The sequence below is a fragment of the Oncorhynchus nerka genome, linkage group LG9a (assembly GCF_034236695.1).
Source record: "Oncorhynchus nerka isolate Pitt River linkage group LG9a, Oner_Uvic_2.0, whole genome shotgun sequence".
NCBI lineage: Eukaryota > Metazoa > Chordata > Actinopteri > Salmoniformes > Salmonidae > Oncorhynchus > Oncorhynchus nerka.
Genome location: NC_088404.1, coordinates 62,359,846 through 62,380,053, shown reverse-complemented (window position 1 = coordinate 62,380,053; position 20,208 = coordinate 62,359,846). Strand labels below are relative to the sequence as shown.

At 42.3% G+C, this 20,208-nt stretch overlaps 1 protein-coding gene across 4 annotated transcripts in view; it reads right to left on the bottom strand.

The window, feature by feature from the left end:
• si:dkeyp-19e1.3 (USP6 N-terminal-like protein) overlaps nt 1-20,208 on the bottom strand; it is a 90,120-nt gene that overhangs the window by 7,397 nt on the left and 62,515 nt on the right. For all 4 annotated transcript variants that reach the window (XR_010464763.1, XM_029668820.2, XM_029668821.2 and 1 more), the window contains 5 exons: nt 9,669-9,717; nt 3,095-3,215; nt 2,839-2,933; nt 2,620-2,685; nt 2,376-2,475 (listed from right to left, as the gene is read on the bottom strand). Coding sequence is in view for 3 of the 4 variants with exons in the window: in XM_029668820.2 (XP_029524680.1) it covers nt 2,376-2,475; nt 2,620-2,685; nt 2,839-2,933; nt 3,095-3,215; nt 9,669-9,717 (431 nt within the window). In the remaining variant the exon portion in view is untranslated. The remainder of the gene's footprint in view (nt 1-2,375; nt 2,476-2,619; nt 2,686-2,838; nt 2,934-3,094; nt 3,216-9,668; nt 9,718-20,208) is intronic.

The window sequence follows — 20,208 nt, the reverse complement described above, 5'->3', positions numbered from 1 at the left end:
CATGGACAGATGGCAGCTTCCGCGCAAAAATGAAAGCGTGAACCACCGCATTTAACAAGGTGACTGGGAATATGGTTGAATATAAAACTGTGTAGTTATTCCCTCCGTAAGGTAATCGAACAGGCAAAACGTGAGTACAGACACAAAATGGAGTCGCAATTCAACGGCTCAGACACGAGACATACAGTGGGGCAAAAAAGTATTTAGTCAGCCACCAATTGTGCAAGTTCTCCCACTTAAAAAGATGAGAGGCCTGCAATTTTCATCATAGGTACACTTCAACTATGACAGACAAAATTAGAAGAAAAAAAATCCAGAAAATCACATTGTAGGATTTTTAATGAATTTATTTGCAAATTATGGTGGAAAATAAGTATTTGGTCAATAACAAAAGTTTCTCAATACTTTGTTATATCCTGTTAGGGATGATGCGAATTTTCAACGTCCTGCTACTCATGCCAGGAATATAGTATATGCATATGATAAGTATGTGTGTATAGAAAACACTCTGAAGTCTCTAAAACTGGTTAAATCGTGTCTGTGGCTATAACAGAACGTGTTTAGGAGTAGGAGTAAAAATCCCAGGGAAAACTGTTCTCCAAAAACACAAAAAAAATATTCATCCGCCAGTCAATGTATTGTCTAATGCAACAGACAAAAAACGAGGTCCCCATTACAATGCCTACAGCTTCCACACGATGTCGCCAGTACTGGCATTTTTTGGCTGCTTTATCCTTGGTTAGATGACGTATAGGCACTTCCTGTCTTGGGGCTCACCGCAGGATGTTATGAAAGTGAAAACATGGGAGTATGATTTCAAGACTTGCTGCTATCGAATACAGATCGCCCCGTGATCAATTTGATAGATTATTAACGTTTATTAATACCTAAAGATGGTTTAGAAAAGTAGTTTGAAGTGATTTGTAAAAGTTTATAGGCAACTTTTGTAATTTTAAAAAGTGACGTTGCGTCTTGTAAAGCGGAATATTCCTGGATCAGACAGTCCTTCATGAATTATTTTTACATTTTACCTTTATTTAACCAGGCAAGTCAGTTAAGAACACATTCTTACTTTCAATGACGGCCTGGGAACAGTGGGTTAACTGCCTGTTCAGGGGCAGAACGACAGAGTTGTACCTTGTCACCTCGGGGGTTTGAACTCGCAACCTTCCGGTTACTAGTCCAACGCTCTAACCACTAGGCTACCCTGCCGCCCCCCATTTTGGGTATACAATGACGGATTTAATCGGGAAAAAGACCCAATTGTGATGTTTATGGGACATATAGGAGTGCCAACAGAGAAGCTCGTCAAAGGTAATGAATGCAAAATCTGTTGTTTAGGTGACGTTCTGGTATTTTGGAGGGTGCATGCTATCAGATAATAGCTTCTCATGCTTTCGCCGAAAAGCATTTTACAAATCTGACTTGGTGGCTAGATTCACAACGAGTGTAGCTTTAATTCAGTACCTTGCATTTGTGTTTTAATGAAAGTTTGAGTTTTATCTAAAACTATAGGTGGCGCTCTGAAATTTCTGGTCAAAAGTTTTCTGTAAGACTTCACAAGGTTTTCACACACTGTTGCTGGTATTTTGGCCCATTCCTCCATGCAGATCTCCTCTAGAGCAGTGATGTTTTGGGGCTGTTGCTGGGCAACACGGACTTTCAACTCCCTCCAAAGATTTTCTATGGGGTTGAGATCTGGAGACTGGCTAGGCCACTCCAGGACCTTGAAATGCTTCTTACGAAGCCACTCCTTCGTTGCCCGGGTGGTGTTTTTGGGATCATTGTCATGCTGAAAGACCCAACCACATTTCATCTTCAATGCCCTTGCTGATGGAAGGAGGTTTTCACTCAAAATCTCACGATACATGGCCCCATTCATTCTTTCCTTTACACGGATCAGTCGTCCTGGTCCCTTTGCAGACAAACAGCCCCAAAGCATGTTTCCACCCCCATGCTTCACAGTAGGTATGGTGTTCTTTGGATGCAACTCAGCATTCTTGAAACTCCCCAAATACAGGTGTGCCAAGCTTGTAGCGTCATACTCAAGACTTCAGGCTGTAATCGCTTCCAAAAGTGCTTCAACAAAGTACTGAGTTAAGGGTCTGAATACTTATGTTAATGTGATATTCCTGCAAACATTTCTAAAAACCTGTTTTTGCTTTGTCATTATGGGGTATTGTGTGTCGATTGACGAGGGGAAAAAACAATTTAATCAATTTCAGAAAAAGGTTGTACGTAACAAAATGTGGAAAAAGTGAAGGGGTCTGAAAACTTTCTGAAGGCACTGTAGTATGAACACCTCAACACATGACAAAATTTAATATGACCTCCAGTGTGTCGATTCTATCCTTCTCTGATGATGCCATACTCACTCTTGTGTATTTTGAGGGTGGTGTAGGCCATGGCTGTGAGTATCCGCTCTCCCTCTAGGATGTAGATGTCCCACAAGCGCAGGGTCAGGGTGAACGGGGTCTGTCGCAGAGACACACGTCAGAGGAGACATTTTGAAACTCTTGTAAATAAACATTAAAAGATGTTTGGATATAGTATTTCGGGTCATTGGACATCAGGTGGCTAAATTTACAATAGGGGGGGGTTCAAATTTATGACTCTCACCCTATCTATGAAGCACTGCAGGAACCATTTAGTGGTGTATATTCCGTTGGACATCTGCTCTCTGTCCTACAGGCAATAGAAGAGTGAAACAGAGTAATTATTTTAGTATACTTACAGCCCTGGCTTTCCAGAGAAAAAGGATATCTAACACAGATTAAGTACTGCCTTTCTGAAAAGAGTTGACTTTAGTGACAAACGCTGGGGAAATGCGTTTCTCACCAGGTGTTTCTTTAGCTTGGGGAGGAGCTTGGACAGGATCTGCTCGTGGTGGGCCTGGTAGCGCTGCAGCTTGGGGAACCCAGGGATGAAGAATCCTACCACACACATACAGGGACAAAAAAGAAAGAGGATGCATAGTTAGGAGCCATGTCAAGAATGTAAAACAAAAATGTAAACAAGGTCTATGACAGTAGTTCAGTAGCAACCTAACTAACTCCTCCTACATCCCTCGCTCTCCCTCTCCTCCCCTGCTCACCATGCATGGTGTGGTTGTTGTTTGTGAGGAGCTGGGACAAGGCCCAGAAGGCGTCCTCCTCGTTCAGGTACATGAGCAGGATGGCGGCGATCTGACTCATCCCCTGGCAGTAGCTCACCTCCTGGGGACAGGACAATAGATCTTTAAAAAATAGTTATTGGAAAGTGGATAGATCTTGGAAAGTGGAGGCGTCATAGAACGTCAAAAAGTTAAATTGCTATAGACACCTTGCTGTTTTTGAGACAGTGTTGTATTTGCTAACAAAGAGATTTGGTTAATTGAGGCCGGCACCACAGGCAGTAAAGACATTTGTGACTCGATTTAGGAAACTAGGCACATGTCGCAAGTCACGACTTCACAGGAGAGCCGTTTGAATGGAATTTTTATTTCTTAATTTTATAAAATCAAAATGCATATTTCGGCAGAAATGCCTTATTGAACATTCCATGTGCCTTAATAACAAACTTGTATGCCACCTGTAAATATGAATAAAATGGTTAAATTACGAGTCGTGTTGGTTAAGCCACAGAAAAAGTTAGCACCCTTCCCACTAGCCATGATTGGCTGAGATGAGTGGGCTGGACATGCCGAGAGAGGAGTTTGGATTGGTCGGCCATAGAAGCTCATCAGTCTGTGTTGGTAATCCTGTCGAACGTGGATTTAAAAATAATCTATTGCGTCGTGGAGCTGCATAAGTGTGTCTCTCCACTTTCTGGAGGATCAAGTTATGAAATCAGTGGAACTGGAGTATGATAGCTAAAGAGATGGAGAAAACACCTGTCTCTGGATTACATCTTCAAACTAAGGGAAACCGTGGCATAGCATTCCTGACTACGAGACGTGTCCATGCACAATGATGTATATAGGTAAGATAGCTAGCTACATTTTCAGAGAGAAAAGATTTCTGGATTGGTCTGCACTCAGAGTATCCTGCCTTGGCAAATCACTCTGTTAATATGCTGATGCCCTTTGCAACCACATATTTATGTGAGTGGATTCTCGGCCCTCACTAGCATGAAAACTAAATAAATACAGTCACAGACTCTGTGTGGAAAATGATTTAAGACAGACTTTCCAATTCAACCCAACATTGCAGAGCTCAGCTTCCCATGAGCTGGGTTGTGACATTTTTAAAAATGTTTAATAAAAATATATTGTATAGTGTGTGTGTGGCAGGCTTACAATGATGGCAAAAAACAACATTTGAGAGCACACTGACCCTAGTGCTAGAGGGGGTACGCAGCTAGAGGTTGAACATTGCAAGGGGTACGGGACTATAAAAAGTTTGGGAACCACTGGTCTAGATGGTCTACACCAGAAAGTTAATGGTTATCTTTACGATGAATGTATATGGTGGAAGCAATTAACATTGGAATGTACTGAGTGAAGGAAAGATAAATCACATGTTGGCAGGCACTGATAAGGGTGAAGAGCTGTGGATTAGTGAGGAAGGGGGTTGAGGTCATGAAGCGAGGGCCAGCCATCGAGAGCGTACAGGTCGCAATGGTGGGTAGTATATGGGGCTTTGGTGACAAAACAGATGGCACTGAGATGGACTGCATCCAATTTGTTGAGTAGGGTATTGGAGGCTATTTAGTAAATGACATCGCCGAAGTCGAGGATTGGTAGGATGGTCAGTTTTACAAGGGTATGTTTGGCAGCATGAGTGAAGGATGCTTTGTTGCGAAATAGGAAGCCAATTCTAGATTTAGCTTTGGATTGGAGATGTTTGATGTGGATCTGGAAGGAGAGTTTACAGTCTAACCAGACACCTAGGTATTTGTAGTTGTCCATGTATTCTAAGTCAGAGCCGTCCAGAGTAGTGATGTTGGACATCTTGGGGAGATGAGAGTCATAGGCTGAACCAATTATAGGATACTTTCTGGTGAGGCCTGATCAATCTCACTCGAAATGATTGAGACAGGATTTAATTATAATATGAATGAGAGACACCAATCTCTAGTCTATTTTACCATTACCTTAATGCAATACCATTAACTATTCTAGTAGTTATCAAGAGTTGTAATTCTAAGTTAGTGAATTCAAATTTGTATATTTTTTAGTTAACATGCAGTGTTAATCACAATGTGAATCATGTGTTCGAAGGGTAAATTACCAGTTCCCTGGGGCCCTGGTGTATATACACAAATGTATTTTGTTCAGTCTGCATATAGAAGGGAAATATATGTTAATAAGGGATGAGTTGTGATATGTGTATCGCTGATTTAATTTTTGTTTCGATAAAAATTTCACCAGATTGGGGTCTGCTGGATTGTTGGGTTTTTCCTCGATGGGTTAGAGTTCTAACTCTTCGGAGAGGTCGCCAGTAAAATGGTGGGAAAAATGGACCAGACAGACTGCTGGTGGCGCCTCAGGTGAGAGACTTGTGTACGTGGGAAAAATGGATTAATTTATTTGGATATTGAAATAGGGATGTGACAGGCAAGAGTTACATATTTGCCGCTATCTGAAGAACCAATGAAGACACGCTAGAAGGATAGGTGCCAGGAGGAGGAGGGGTGGTCAACTGTGCCCGTAACTGTTTGGGGTGACAGGTTTATTGAGGAAGGTCGACACACTGCGAAATGTATAGCAATTCTGACTAAGAATGCATGGGACAAATGCGGGTTGTAATGAGCTGAGTTATTACCAGCAATAAAAGTTTCCATTTGTAAGTGTACATTCTAACCATGATAATTTCACGGTCGAATTGTACTAAGATAGAATCATACTATACCGGTTCAGACGCTCATCAATGTGGCAGGGCTTGCAAACTATTACAGAGAGAAGCACAGCTGAGAGCTGCCCAGTGACACGAACCTACCAAACGAGCTACATAACTTCTATGCTCACTTCGATGTAAGTAATACTGAAACATGCATGAGAGCATCAGCTGTTCCCGGACGACTGTGTGATGACGCTCTCCGCAGCAGATGTGAGTAAGACCTTTAAGTTTGCCGATGACTCCAACAACAATGAGACAGCCTATAGGGAGGTGAGAGACCTGACCGTGTGGTGCAAGGATAACAACCTCTCCCTCAACGTGATCAAGACAAAGGAGATGATTGTGGACTACAGGAAAAGGAGGTCCGAGAGCGTGCCCATTCTCATAGACGGGGCTGTATTGGAGCAGGTTGAGAGCTTCAAGTTCCTTGTCGTCCACATCACCAACAAACTAACATGGTTCAAGCACACCAAGACAGTCGTGAAGAGGGCACGACAAAACCTATTTTTCCTAAGGGGACTGAAAATATTTGGCATGGGTCCTCAGATCCTCAAAAGGTTCTACAGTTGCACCACCGAGAGCATGCTGACGGGTTGCATCACTGCCTGGTATGGCAACAGCTCAGCCTCCGAACGCAAGGCACTACAGAGGGTAGTGTGTACGGCCCAGTACATCACTGGGGCCAAGCTTTCTGCCATCCAGGACCTCTATGTCAGAAGGCCCTAAAAGTTGTCAAAGACTCTAGCCACCCGAGTCACACTGTTCTCTCTGCTACCACACAGCAAGCGGTTCCGGACCGCCAAGTCTAGGTCCAAGAGGCTTCTAAACAGCTTCTACCCCCAAGCCATAAGACCGTGAGGACAATTTTGCTGTTTTGGCTCTTTACCCCATCCAGCACTTTGGATTTCAAATTATACAATTACTGTGTACATAGTCCCCCCATTTTAGGAAACCAAAAGTATTTGGACAAATTCACTTGTAGTCAAAAGTAGTCAAAAGTTCAGTATTTGGTTCCATATTTCTAGCACACAATGACTACATCAAGCTTGTGATTCTACAAACTTGTTAAGTGCATGAGGTAGTCACCTGGAATGCATTTCAATTAACAGGTGTGCCTTGTTAAAAACATATTTGTGGAATTTCTTTCCTACTTAATGCGTTTGAGCTAATCAGTTGTGTTGTGACAATGTAGGGGTGGTATACAGAAGATAGTAAAAGACCAAGTCCATATTACGGCAAGAACATCTCAAATAAGCAGAGATAAATGACATTCCATCATTGTTTAAAAAAAAGCAGGTCAGTTAGCACAAAACATTTTAAGAACTTTTGAAGTTTCTTCAAGTGCAGTCGTAAAAACCAAGTGCGAAGATGAAACTGGCTCTCATGAGGACTGCCACAGGAATGGAAGACCCAGAGTTACCTCTGCTGATACCAGCCTCAGAAATGGCAGCCCAAATAAATGCTTCAGAGTTCAAGTAACAGACACATCAACATCAAATCAAATGTATTTATATAGCCCTTCGTACATCAGCTGATATCTCAAAGTGCTGTACAGAAACCCAGCCTAAAACCCCAAACAGCAAGCAATGCAGGTGTAGAAGCACTGTTCTGTGGAGACTGTGTGAATCAGACCGTCATGGTTGAATTGTTGCAAAGAAACCACTACTAAAGGACACCAATAAGAAAAAGAGACTTACTTGGGCCAAGAACCATGAGCAATGGACATTAGACCGGTGTCTTTATGAGATGCGGTGTGGGTGAACGGATGATCTCTGGATGTGTATTTCCCACCGCAAAGCATAGAGGAGGAGGTGTTATGGTGTGGGGGTGCTTTGCTGGTGACACTGTCTGTGATGCATTTATAATTCAAGGCACACTTAACCAGCATGGCTACCACAGCATTCTGCCGCGATACACCATCCCATTTGGTTTGGGCTTAGTGGGACTATCATTTGTTTTTCAACAGGACAATGACCCAACACACCTCCAGGCTGTGTAAGGGCTATTTTACCAATAAGGAGAGTAATGGAGTATCTCAACCAAATTGAGATGGTTGGGGATGAGTCAGACCGCAGAGTGAAGGAAAAGCAGCCAACAAATGCTCAGCATATGCGGAAACTCCTTCAAGACTGTTGGAAAAGCATTCCAGGTGAAGCTGGTTGAGAGAATGCCAAGATTGTGCAAAGCAGTCATCAAGGCAAAGAGTGGCTATTTGAAGAATCTCAAATACGAAATATATTTTGATTTGTTTAACACTTTTTTGGTAACTACATGATTCCATGTGTTATTTCGTAGTTTTGATGTCTTCACTATTATTCTACAATGTAGAAAACAGTCAAAATAAAGAAAAACCCTTGAATGAGTAGGTGTTCTAAAACTTTTGACCGGTAGTGTATATTACCCCATAGTGACAAAGCGAACACAGGTAATTTTTTTATTTTATAAATGCATTAAATATAAAACACAAACACCTTATCTACGTAAGTATTCAGACCCTTTGCTATGAGAGACGAAATTGTGGGGTGTTACCACAAATGTTTCTACAACTTGATTGGAGTCCACCTGTGGTAAATTCAATTGATTGGAAATAATTTGTAAAGGCATACACCAGGCTATATAAGATCCCACAGTTGACAGTGCATGTCAGAGCATAAACCAAGACATGAGGTCAAATTAATTGTCCATAGAGCTCCGAGACAGGATTGTGTCGAGGCACAGATCTGGGGAAGGTACCAAAACATTTCTGCAACATTGAAGGTCTCTAAGACAACAGTGACCTCCACCATCATTCTTAAAAGGAAGAAGTTTGGTATCACCAAGACCCTTCCTAGAGCTGTCTGCCCGGCCAAACTGAGCAATCGGGGAAGAAGGGCCTTGGTAAGGGAGGTGACCAAGATCCTGATGTTCACTCTGGCAGAGCTCCAGAGTTCCTCTGTGGAGATGGGAGAACCTTCCAGAAGGACAACCATCTCTGCAGCACTCCACCAATCAGGCCTTTATGATCAGACAGAAGCCACTCCTCAGTAAAAGGCACGATAGCCCGCTTGTTGTTTCCCAAAGGGCACCTAAAACAAGATTCTCTGGTCTGACCAAACCAAGATTGAACTCTTTGGCCTGAATGCAAAGCATCATGTCTGGACGAAACCTGCTACCATCCCTACGGTGAAGCATGGTGGTTGCAACATCATGTTGTGCAGATGTTTTTCAGCGGCAGCGACTGGGAGACTAGTCAGGATCGAGGCAAAGATGAACAGAGCAAAATACAGAAAGATCCTTGACAAAATCCTGCTCCTCTGACTGGGGGGAATGTTCACCTTCCAACAGGAACAACAACCCTAAGCACACAGAAAAGACAACGCAGTAGTGGCTTCCCGACAAGTCTCTGTATGTCCTAGAGTGGCTCAGGCAGAGGGTGGACTTAAACCTGATCAAACATCTCTGGAAAGACCTGAAAATAGCTTCCTATCCAACCTGACAGAGCTTGAGAGGATCTGCAGAGAATGGGAGAAACAGGTGTGCCAAGCTTGTAGCGTCCTACCCAAGAAGACTCGAGACTGTAATCGCTGCCAAATGTGCTGCAACAAACGGAGTAAAGGGTCTGAATACTTATGTAAATGTGATGTTTATTATTTAAAAAAAATATTACTTTTCAAACATTTCTAAAGACCTGTTTTAGCTTTGTCATTATGGTGTATTGTGTGTAGATTGATGAGGGAAAAAAACAATTTAATCAATTTTAGAATAAGGCTGTAACATAACAAAATGTGGAAAAAGTCAAGGGGTTTGAATATTTTCCGTTGACACTGTATGAGTACACGCAGACATGACATAGGTACCACACACACTCACCGTATTGTATACGGAGTAGGCCGCTAGCACATGGAACAGGGCCTGCTGCCTGTGAAGAGAGAAAGAACACTTACAACCAGCTCATTGACACCTTTCACACACGGTATCGTTGCCAGTTGTCAGAATGGTAACATAACACTCAAAAAAGGAAGAATGAAGGCTCAAGTACAATGGCAATTGTACTGTGTGAGAAATATGACGTTCTTTAGAACTAAGCTTGTCTTTAACTATAATAGAAATCATAACCAAAGCAACTGAAGTAGAGAGATGGTGTCTCTTATTCAAAACATGCATTTTCTCAAGACCGACCACACCAGGAACGATTACTCATGCATAAACCATCTACCCCTCCCACCCACATCCTCTTCCCCCACCCTGCCCCTACATGATCTCCATTAATGAGCATGCATCCCAAATGGCACCCTATTCCCCATTTATAGTACACTACATAGGGAAGAGGGTGCCATTTGGGAATAAGCTTTAGCCCCTCACAGGCAGATTTATAATGAAAACATCCATGAACTAAACTAGAGTGAAAAGACTTTGGCAGCGACCGCCAGTCTCAAACACAGGGATGTAGTCGAACTGTGTACTGTACTTTGTATCCATGTGGATGTCAAGGACATTCCTCTCTTTTCGTCTAAGTACTAAACTCCTGCTGGTATCTACTACTGCCCTGCATCAAATCAATGATAAAGTGTTAAAGGTCAACTGCCCTTGAAAACGGCCCATGTGGCATTGATGAGTCAGAAACATTTATTCTCGTGTCAAAATTGGGTAACTTGGATAATTTTGCTTATTAATTCCGTCTCATCCAAAACACAGTTTTGTAAGTTAGTTCGTCATGACTTACGGGAAGTTTGGTTTGGTTATGGCTTACTTACATGCCCACCTTTGCCAATGATACCCAATTGCCCAGAGACAAAAACCATTGTGATCCGCCCCCAGCTGCTATGTGGATATTTGTAGTCAAGTCTGTATAGGGGAGCAACGCATGTTAAGTTCATGTTTTAAGTATCCCTATATTTCTGTTATTATGGTGCTATCAGTCTGTTATTAGTACTCCTGCGCGGTAGTCTCCATGGAGATGGAGTGTGATGTCAACTATGTACTGTGGAAATACGGTGAAGTAAACTATGTTAAACTGGAACCTAGTCCATGTGTCATTTTGAGGTATCATTGGTAGCAGAGGATGGCTAATATCTACAATGAAGAGGTCATGTAATTTGGGCTGGGTTTAAAAAAAGCTAGCACTTGCGGTGGTATTATCGCTGGAAGGAAGAGCGAGAGAGACAGCACTAGAAATATCCCTGGAGGATTTGAAGGATGAGAGTATGGGAGCTTATCAGAGCACCTGATTCTGTGTTTCGTAAAGAAGAGAAAGACCATGCCTACGAGGCATATTCAAACTTTGACAGTGTTTACTAGAGAAATTTTGATTGCAATGACGGACTACATAATTGATTTCAAAATGAGGTACAATAGGATGCGCAAGTACGACATGGTTCTCAAGTTGCTAGATACTGCCTGTCTGGATGGTAGGGAGAAACAATCAGCTTTGACTGCTTGTACTTTTTGCGTCAATGGAAGTCGGCACAAAAAAAGTATTTTTGGTGAAAATACGTCTGTCGCACCCATAACAAATGGAATGCAAGTGAGTGACGCGGCATATTACAATGAGCAGCAGAGAAAAGGCGCCAACAAGTCACGTTCTCAAGACAACCAGAGGAGGGCGGCATTGCCCTGCACAAATCCACTGGACAGGTATGGAAGGATATCAAAAAGTGCTATTTGTCAAAGCACTTACCATTGTGTTAAAGACTGTCCTCATAAAAATTAACAAGTTAAACTAACAGAGGAAAATGTAAACACAGACATGGAGCAGCGTAACATTACACTGTTTTCAAACAACCTTATGATCGGCTGTGATTGATACTGCATGTACATGCGTATTATATATGAACTAAATATGAAAGTACAAAATATGATTGACATACCAATCAACAGTCGTCAATTCTACCAAGAGAGTCAAGATACCAGAAAAAAATGGTCAGACTAAGTGTCACATTGAAACAGAGGTGGTCCCTGTAGATATCCCCTTACTATTAAGCAAAGCTTTCCTAAAGAAGCAGGGGCTGTACTAGACATACAAAAATGGCAAGGCAGTGATGTTTAAACAACCATTCAGCCTTGAACTTAATACCTCAGGCCACTATTGTGTACATTTTAGACAAAGACATTACACAGGGTCCATGTAAAAATGAGATTCTGATGGACACAGAGCACATGGAGATTCTGACAGTCGAAGAGAACATGACCACAGAGAAAAAAAACACAAATTATTGTTAACCGTTTGGACATGCTACAGTTGACAGACGTCAGAAATTACTCAGCAGTTCTGGAAATAACGAGTATTTCCATTCTACGGCAGATAGTTAACAGTTGAGACATGCCAGAAATACAGCAAACCTAAGCCCAGACCAGCTGTTGGTTTGCCACTGGTGTCCAAGTACAATGAAACAGTGGCTGTAGAGCTACATGAGTTGAGACCAAGTGTGTGGTACCTTCACATAATCAACCACTTCACACGCTTCAGCGCTGGAAGCATTGTGAATACAAAGAAACCCAGTGAAATCGTCAAGCACTTCATTCCTGGATAAGTGTGCATGGCCCGCCCCAGAAATTGTACAGTGACAATGGAGTTGATGGGTTCTGATTTCTTGACTTATACTTATTCCTTTCACTGAGGGAGAGAGGGTAATTTATAACGTTTACATTATGTCAGGAGATGTTACTGTTCGCTATCAGGGATCCAATGGGAGGAGGAAATACACCGTCTGGTACGAGTCAACATGACAGCTGTGAGTTGTGGAGGAGTGAGCACTTTGGGGCAGAGGTCAGGTCAGATGAAGTGAGGAAGAACAGGTATCACTAAGGTTCTGTCTAGCAACAAAGATGCACTGGCTCTTCAGATGTGTAAGAGAAAATGTTAAATATCAGTGTGTGAATGTCTTTTGTCTTATGCAGCTGTATTGACCCAATGGGAGAATAAACTTGGTTTAAGCTTTACTAATCGTCCGTGAGGTTTACTAAGTTAATTAAGAACCTAACAGAGGAAAATTCAATAATAATGAAATAAGAGAAATGGCTGAGAAATTCAACAGCCCTGGATTGGCTTTGATGGCAAAAAAACCTCAATGCACAATGTACATGGCTACAGCCCATACCAACTAGTGTTCAAGCAGAACCCTAATCCTGCTCTATTTCGGGTCAGTTTCAGTGTCCATATCATTGGATGTGACATCTGGTAGGTTTTGTCTGTTAATGTGTCCTTTTGTCATTTTCTGTAGGAGGCCATAGACATGAATTATCATCGCAATATTAGGTTAAAAGGTCTGCGAAACGACATGTACAATGTCAACCATTACTCAACCACGTCATAGATTGACTAATTTACTTGTGGACCGGCGCATACAGTGCAACATGAAATAGATGCATAACACACGATATCAAGTCACAAGGCCGACTTCAAATGCCAACATCCATACGCAGTGCGTGAGTTTCATGTTTGGGAAAGCTTTTTTTCTTCTTCAAAATAAAATTGCACCTTTATAATTAAGGATTGCATATGCATCTATCATCGCATTTGCAGACTAATGTAATATAGGCTACTATGCCTAATATGATGACTAGGCTAATAATATTACTCAATCACTGCAAGAGAAACACAGTTCTGAACAACGCATGTCTGAGCATGTAATGAGTAGGTCTAATCAGAGATGTTTCATCTTCATTCTTTGCACAGGAAAAATGTGGCCTTTTATAAAACACATTTCATGCAATTCTACCACACTTTATATGACTGGAGACATAAGCAATCAGTAAAAACAACCTTGTCTTGTAACCATCTAATCTAGGCTTACGAAAAGGGGAGACACAAATTGTACAATATGACGACCAACAAGCCTGGAGGGAATTATTGTCCGCCAAAAATATTTCCAGTGGTACTGATCCAATGATAAAGACAGTGAATATCCACACACTCACAGGGGATATGGCCGATGCGCTCCGCTGGTGCCAATTAGATACTGTTCACTCAATTGGGAGAAGAGAATTTTGATAACTATAGACAGATTAGTAATTTCTTTGTCTTCTCTTTTCAGCGACAGCCATTTGCTTTCTAAACTATGCTTTCCTACGATTGTATTTTGGAACATTACAAAAGGCCTAGGCTTATTTACCTGCTTTTCACGGAGCGCTGCAACTCAACAGTCAGCTATTTGGTAGGCTATTTGCCACACACGCTGCCCAAATTGTGTGCTTAAAACAATCCACAGCTCATTTTTAAAAGAAGCCTCTGTGGCCAAATCATGCTCTCTGTTGTAATATTTTCAAAGATTTGATCGATTTCTGTATGGGCACGAGTAATTACAGTTGAAGTCGGAAGTTTACATACACTAAGGTTGGGGTCATTAAAACTTGTTTTTCTCCTCCCGGGTGGTGCAGTGGTCTAGGGCACTGCATCGCAGTGCTAGCTGTGCAACCAGACTCTGGGTTCGCGCCCAGGCTCTGTCGCAGCCGGCCGCGACCGGGAGGTCCGTGGGGCGACGCACAATTGACCTAGCGTCGTCCAGGTTAGGGAGGGTTTGGCCGGTAGGGATATCCTTGTCTCATCGCGCACCAGCGACTCCTGTGGCGGGCCGGGCGCTGTGCGCACTAACCAAGGTAGCCAGGTGGACGGTGTTTCCTCCGACACATTGGTGTGGCTGGCTTCCGGGTTGGAGGCGCGCTGTGTTAAGAAGCAGTACAGCTTGGTTGGGTTGTATTTTGGAGAATGCGTGGATTTCGACCTTTGTCTCTCCCGAGCCCGTACGGGAGATGTAACGATGAGACAACATAGTAATTACTAACAACTGGATACCACGAATGGGGGGTAAAATGTATTATATATAAAAAAAAGAAAAAAACGTTTTTCAACCACTCCACAAATTTCTTGTTAACAAACTAGTTTTGGCAAGTCGGTTAGGATATCTAATTTGTGCATGACACAATTTTTACAACAATTGTTCACACAGATTAATTCACTGTATCACAATTCCAGTGGGTCAGAAGTTTACATAAACTAAGTTGACTGTGCCTGTAAACAGCTTTGAAAATTCCAGAAAATGATGTCATGGCCTTAGAAGCTTCTGATAGGCTAATTAACATAATTTGAGTCAGTGCCTCTTTGCTTGACATCATGGAAAAATCAAAAGAAATCAGCCAAAACCTCAGAGGTCTGGTTCATCCTTACGAGAAATTTCCAAACGCCTGAAGGTACCATATTCATCTGTACAAACAATTGAATGTAAGTATAAACACCATGGGACCATGCAGCCGTTATACCGCTCAGGAAGGAGACGCATTCTATCTCTTAGAGATGAACGTACTTGGTGTAAAAAGTGCAACTCAATCCATGAACGACAGCAAAGGACCTTGTTAAGATGCTGGAGGAAACCGGTACAAAAGTATCTATATCCACAGTAAAACGAGTCCTGTATCGACGTAACCTGAAAGACAGCTCAGCAAGGAAGAAGCCACTGGTCCAAAACCACCATAAAAAAAGCAAGACTACGATTTGCAACTGTACATGGGGACAAAGATAATGACCATCGTTATGTTTTGGAGGAAAAAGCGGATGCTTGCAAGCCGAAGAATACCATCCCAACCGTGAAACACGGGGGTGGCAGCATCATGTTGCGGAGGTGCTTTGCTGCAGGAGGGACTGGTGCACTTCACAAAATAGATGGCATCATGAGGGAGGTAAATTATGTGGATATATTGAAGCAACATCTCAAGACATCAGTCAGGAAGGTAAGGCTTGGTCGCAAATGGGTCTTCCAAATGGACAATGACCCCAAGCATACTTCCAAAGTTGTGGCAAAATAGCTTAAGGACAACAAAGTCAAGGTATTGGAGAGGCCATCACAAAGCCCTGACCTCAATTCCATAGAAAATCTGTGGGCAAAATTGAAAATGTGTGTGCGAGCAAGGAGGCCTACAAACCTGACTCGGTTACACCAGCTCTGTCAGAAGAAATAGTCCAAAATTCAGTCAACTTACTGTGGGAAGCTTGTGGAAGGCTACCCGAAACATTTGACCCAAGTTAAACAATTTAAAGGCAATGCTACCAAATACTAATTGAGTGAATGTAAACTTCTGACCCACTGGGAATGTGATGAAAGAAATCAAAGCTGAAATAAATCACTCTACTATTATTCTGACATTTCACATTCTTAAAATAAAGTGGTGATCCTAACTGACCTAAGACAGGGAATTTTTACTAGGATTAAATGCCAGGAATTGTGAAAAGCGGAGTTTAAATGTATTTGTCTAAGGTGTACGTAAACTTCCGACTTCAACTGTATATAGGTAATTTTAGCACATTTAATTCAATTAACTTTAGGGGAAGCTTATCTTCCCCTAGCTTATTGGAGACGCCGCCTATGCCGTCATAAATCTGAAAATAATCGGTGCAAAAACCAGCTGGCCGCGAGGCTCACAAGGCCGAGTTCAAATGCCAACTTCAAATTCAAAGCATCAGTGCACTGCCTAAATGGCAAAGTAAACTATCTGGCACTGTCTCTGCTCTATGCAGAGAGAAAGGTGTGCAGCCTGGCAGCTTCTCTCCGAGCGATATTCTGCATGGTCCTAAATCCAGCCAACCAATTCATTAAAACAGCCGTTACATTTGAATTGGGATTGAAATGATTTGTCTACTTTTTGTAGCCTACCTTTATATTTCTGGTCTTGAGCTAGGGTATGGCGACTGCCAGCAGCGTCGTGGGAACCCCACTACCATATGGGGAGCTGTTAAAGAAGGCTGAGGCAGTGGTCAGACGCCATTCCTGCTTCAGAATAATGGAAAGCACTTGATAGTTGTCACATTTGACCTGGTCTGGTCAATTATCAAAATACTATTTGTCCTGGAATTCATCGAACAACCATTTATAATGTAAATCAGTGCTGTGTATCTATGAGTGTCTTGTGTGTTGTAAGGAAGTGCTTCCTTGCACTGTGCCAATGGACTACTCCTGGGCCTGAGTGAGTAATGCCAACCAATCAGTGCCATGCTGGCATGTGCCCCTTGTGAATTAGATTGGCTTTGTTCAAAAGCAGACCTGCCAACTTGGACAAATTTCTATGATTACCCCTTCAGTGCGGCGAAGGCGACCCCGGTCGCCACGACGGCGTGACACCCTACACTGCTCAAATTATAGGTAAATTAACCTAAAATGAACCTAAAATGTTGGCCGCCTCAGTAGGAATGGTAGGCTATAGACTGTTATGGGTACTTGTAAAGGGCAGCTCTTCAGTAACTAACTAGAAATATGTTAAAATGTAGAATTAGGGCTCTCCATAGGATTTTCTGACAAGGGGGTGCTTATGTAGGCCTAAGGTTGGGTATGGGGAAAGGTCCGGAGGTGGGCAACTTCCCCCTCAAAAAGTTGGAATTTTTGCATAAAAAAAAAACCTGTAACTGCCTCAATTACCTCTTACCGCTGCACATCAACTTGGTACAGGTAAACACGTATACAGTGGGGCAAAAGAGTATTTAGTCAGCCACCAATTGTGCAAGTTCTCCCACTTAAAAAGATGAGAGAGGCCTGTCATTTTCGTCATAGGTACACTTCAACTATGACAGAAAAAAGGAGGGAAAAAAATCCAGAAAAACACACTGTAGGATTTTTAATGAATTTATTTGCAAATTATGGTGGAAAATAAGTATTTGGTCTAACAAAAGTTTATCAATACTTTGTTATATACCCTTTGTTGGCAATGACAGAGGTCAAAACGTACAAATCTGACTTGGTGGCTAGATTCACAACGAGTGTAGCTTTAATTCAGTACCTTGCATTTGTGTTTTAATGAAAGTTTGAGTTTTATCTAAAACTATAGGTGGCGCTCTGAAATTTCTGGTCAAATGTTTTCTGTAAGACTTCACAAGGTTTCCACACACTGTTGCTGGTATTTTGGCCCATTCCTCCATGCAAATCTCCTCTAGAGCAGTGATGTTTTGGGGCTGTTGCTGGGCCACACAGACATTTCAACTCCCTCCAAAGATTATCTATGGGGTTGAGATCTGGAGACTGGCTAGGCCACTCCAGGACCTTGAAATGCTTCTTACGAAGCCACTCCTTCGTTGCCCGAGCGATGTGTTTGGGATCATTGTCATGCTGAAAGACCCAGCCACGTTTCGTCAACTCAAAATCGCACGATACATGGCCCCATTCATTCTTTCCTTTACACGGATCAGTCGTCCTGATGTTTCCACCCCCATGCTTCACAGTAGGTATGGTGTTCTTTGGATGCAACTCAGCATTCTTTGTCCTCCAAACACGACGGGTTGAGTTTTTACCCAAAAGCTCTATTTTGATTTCATCTGACCATATGACATTCTCCCAATCTCCTTCTGGATCATCCAAATGCTCTCTAGCAAACTTCAGACGGGCCTGGACATGTACTGGCTTAAGCAGGGGGACACGTCTGGCACTGCAGGATTTGAGTCCCTGGCGGAGTTGTGTGTTACTGATGGTAGGCTTTGTTACTTTGGTCCCAGCTCTCTGCAGGTCATTCACTAGGTCCCCCCGTGTGGTTCTGGGATTTTTGCTTACCGTTCTTGTGATCATTTTGACCCCACGGGGTGAGATCTTGCGTGGAGCCCCAGATCGAAGGAGATTATCAGTGGTCTTGTATGTCTTCCATTTCCTAATAATTGCTCCCACAGTTGATTTCTTCAAACCAAGCTGCTTAACTATTGCAGATTCAGTCTTCCCAGCCTGGTGCAGGTCTACAATTTTGTTTCTGGTGTCCTTTGACAGCTCTTTGGTCTTGGCCATAGTGGAGTTTGGAGTGTTTGAGGTTGTGGACAGGTGTCTTTTATACTGATAACAAGTTCAAACAGGTGCCATTAATACAGGTAATGAGTTGAGGGCAGAGGAGCCTCTTAAATAAGAAGTTACAGGTCTGTGAGAGCCAGAAATCTTGCTTGTTTGTAGGTGACCAAATACTTATTCCACCATAATATGTAAATAAAGTCATTAAAAATCATACAATGTGATTTTCTGGATTTTTTCCCCTTATTTTGTCTGTCATAGTTGAAGTGTACCTATGATGAAAATGACAGGCCTCTCTCATCTTTTTAAGTGGGAAAACTTCCACAATTGGTGGCTGACTAAATACTTTTTTTGCCCCACTGTATGTAGCCAAGTTATCGTTACTCATTGAGTATTTATTCTTTTTTCTCTTTGCATTGTTGTGAAGGGCCCGTAAATAAGAATTTCAATGTCTACACCGGTTGTTGTTTCACGAAGCATGTGACAAATAACAATTGATTTAATTTTGATTTGATATTTGGTGCTTCCCAGACCAGTGTTGAGGCAGGGATGGACTACCGTGTTTGTCTAATCTTGACCCTCTACTCTTCACTCAGTGATGTCCAGTCCCCATACACACTCATTGACTCGGTTAGTTCCCACACCGAGACACAATTGAGACTTTTGCGGGAAGCCTACATTGATTTCACCTGCATAAAAACTCAAGCTACAAGGATATTAAGTTGGGATTCAGTCTTTCCATGCCATACAAAATCTAACTACATCTTCTGTAACTTTCTATAGATTGTGATGCCACACTAAGAACCTGGACATCTTCACTGGTTCTGAGGGAGGTGGCGTGGCCACCAACAGTGCCTGGGACACGTTCCAGCTTTACCGCTGCCTGGAGAACAGTCAGAGCGTGGTCAAGGCCCCATCCACAGACATCTGCTGCAACTTAAATTAAAATATATTCAATATTTGAGATTCTTCAAAGTAGCCACCCTTTGCACACTCTTGGCATTCTCTCAACCAGCTTCATGAGGTAGTCACCTGGAATGCATTTCAATTAACAGGTGTGCCTTGTTAAAAATGAATTTGTGGAATTTCTTTCCTTCATAATGCACTTGAGCCAATCAGCTGTGTTGTGATAAGGTAGGAGTGGTATACAGAAGATAGGCCTATTTGGTAAAAGCCAAGTCCATATTATGGCAAGAACAGTTCAAATAAGCAAAGAGAAATGACAGTCCATCATTCCTTTAAGACATGAAGGTCAGTCAACGTGGAACATTTCAAGAACTTTGAAAGTTTCTTCAAGTACATTCGCAAAAACCATCAAGCGCTATGACGAAACTGGCTCTCATGATGACTACCACAGGAAAGACCCAGAGGTACCTCTGCTACAGAGGATAAGTTCATTTGTTACCAGCCTCAAAAATTGCAGCCCAAATAAATGCTTCAGAGTTCAAGTAACAGACACATCAACATCAACTGTTCAGAGGAGACTGTGTGAATCAGGCCTTCAAGGTCAAATTGCTGAAAAGAAAAGACTGCTAAAGGACACCAATAATAAGAAGAGACTTGCCTGGGCCAAGAAACACACAAGAAATGGACATCATACCAGTGGAAATCTGTCCTTTGGTCTGATGAGTCCAAATTTGAGATGTGTCGTTCCAACCGGCATG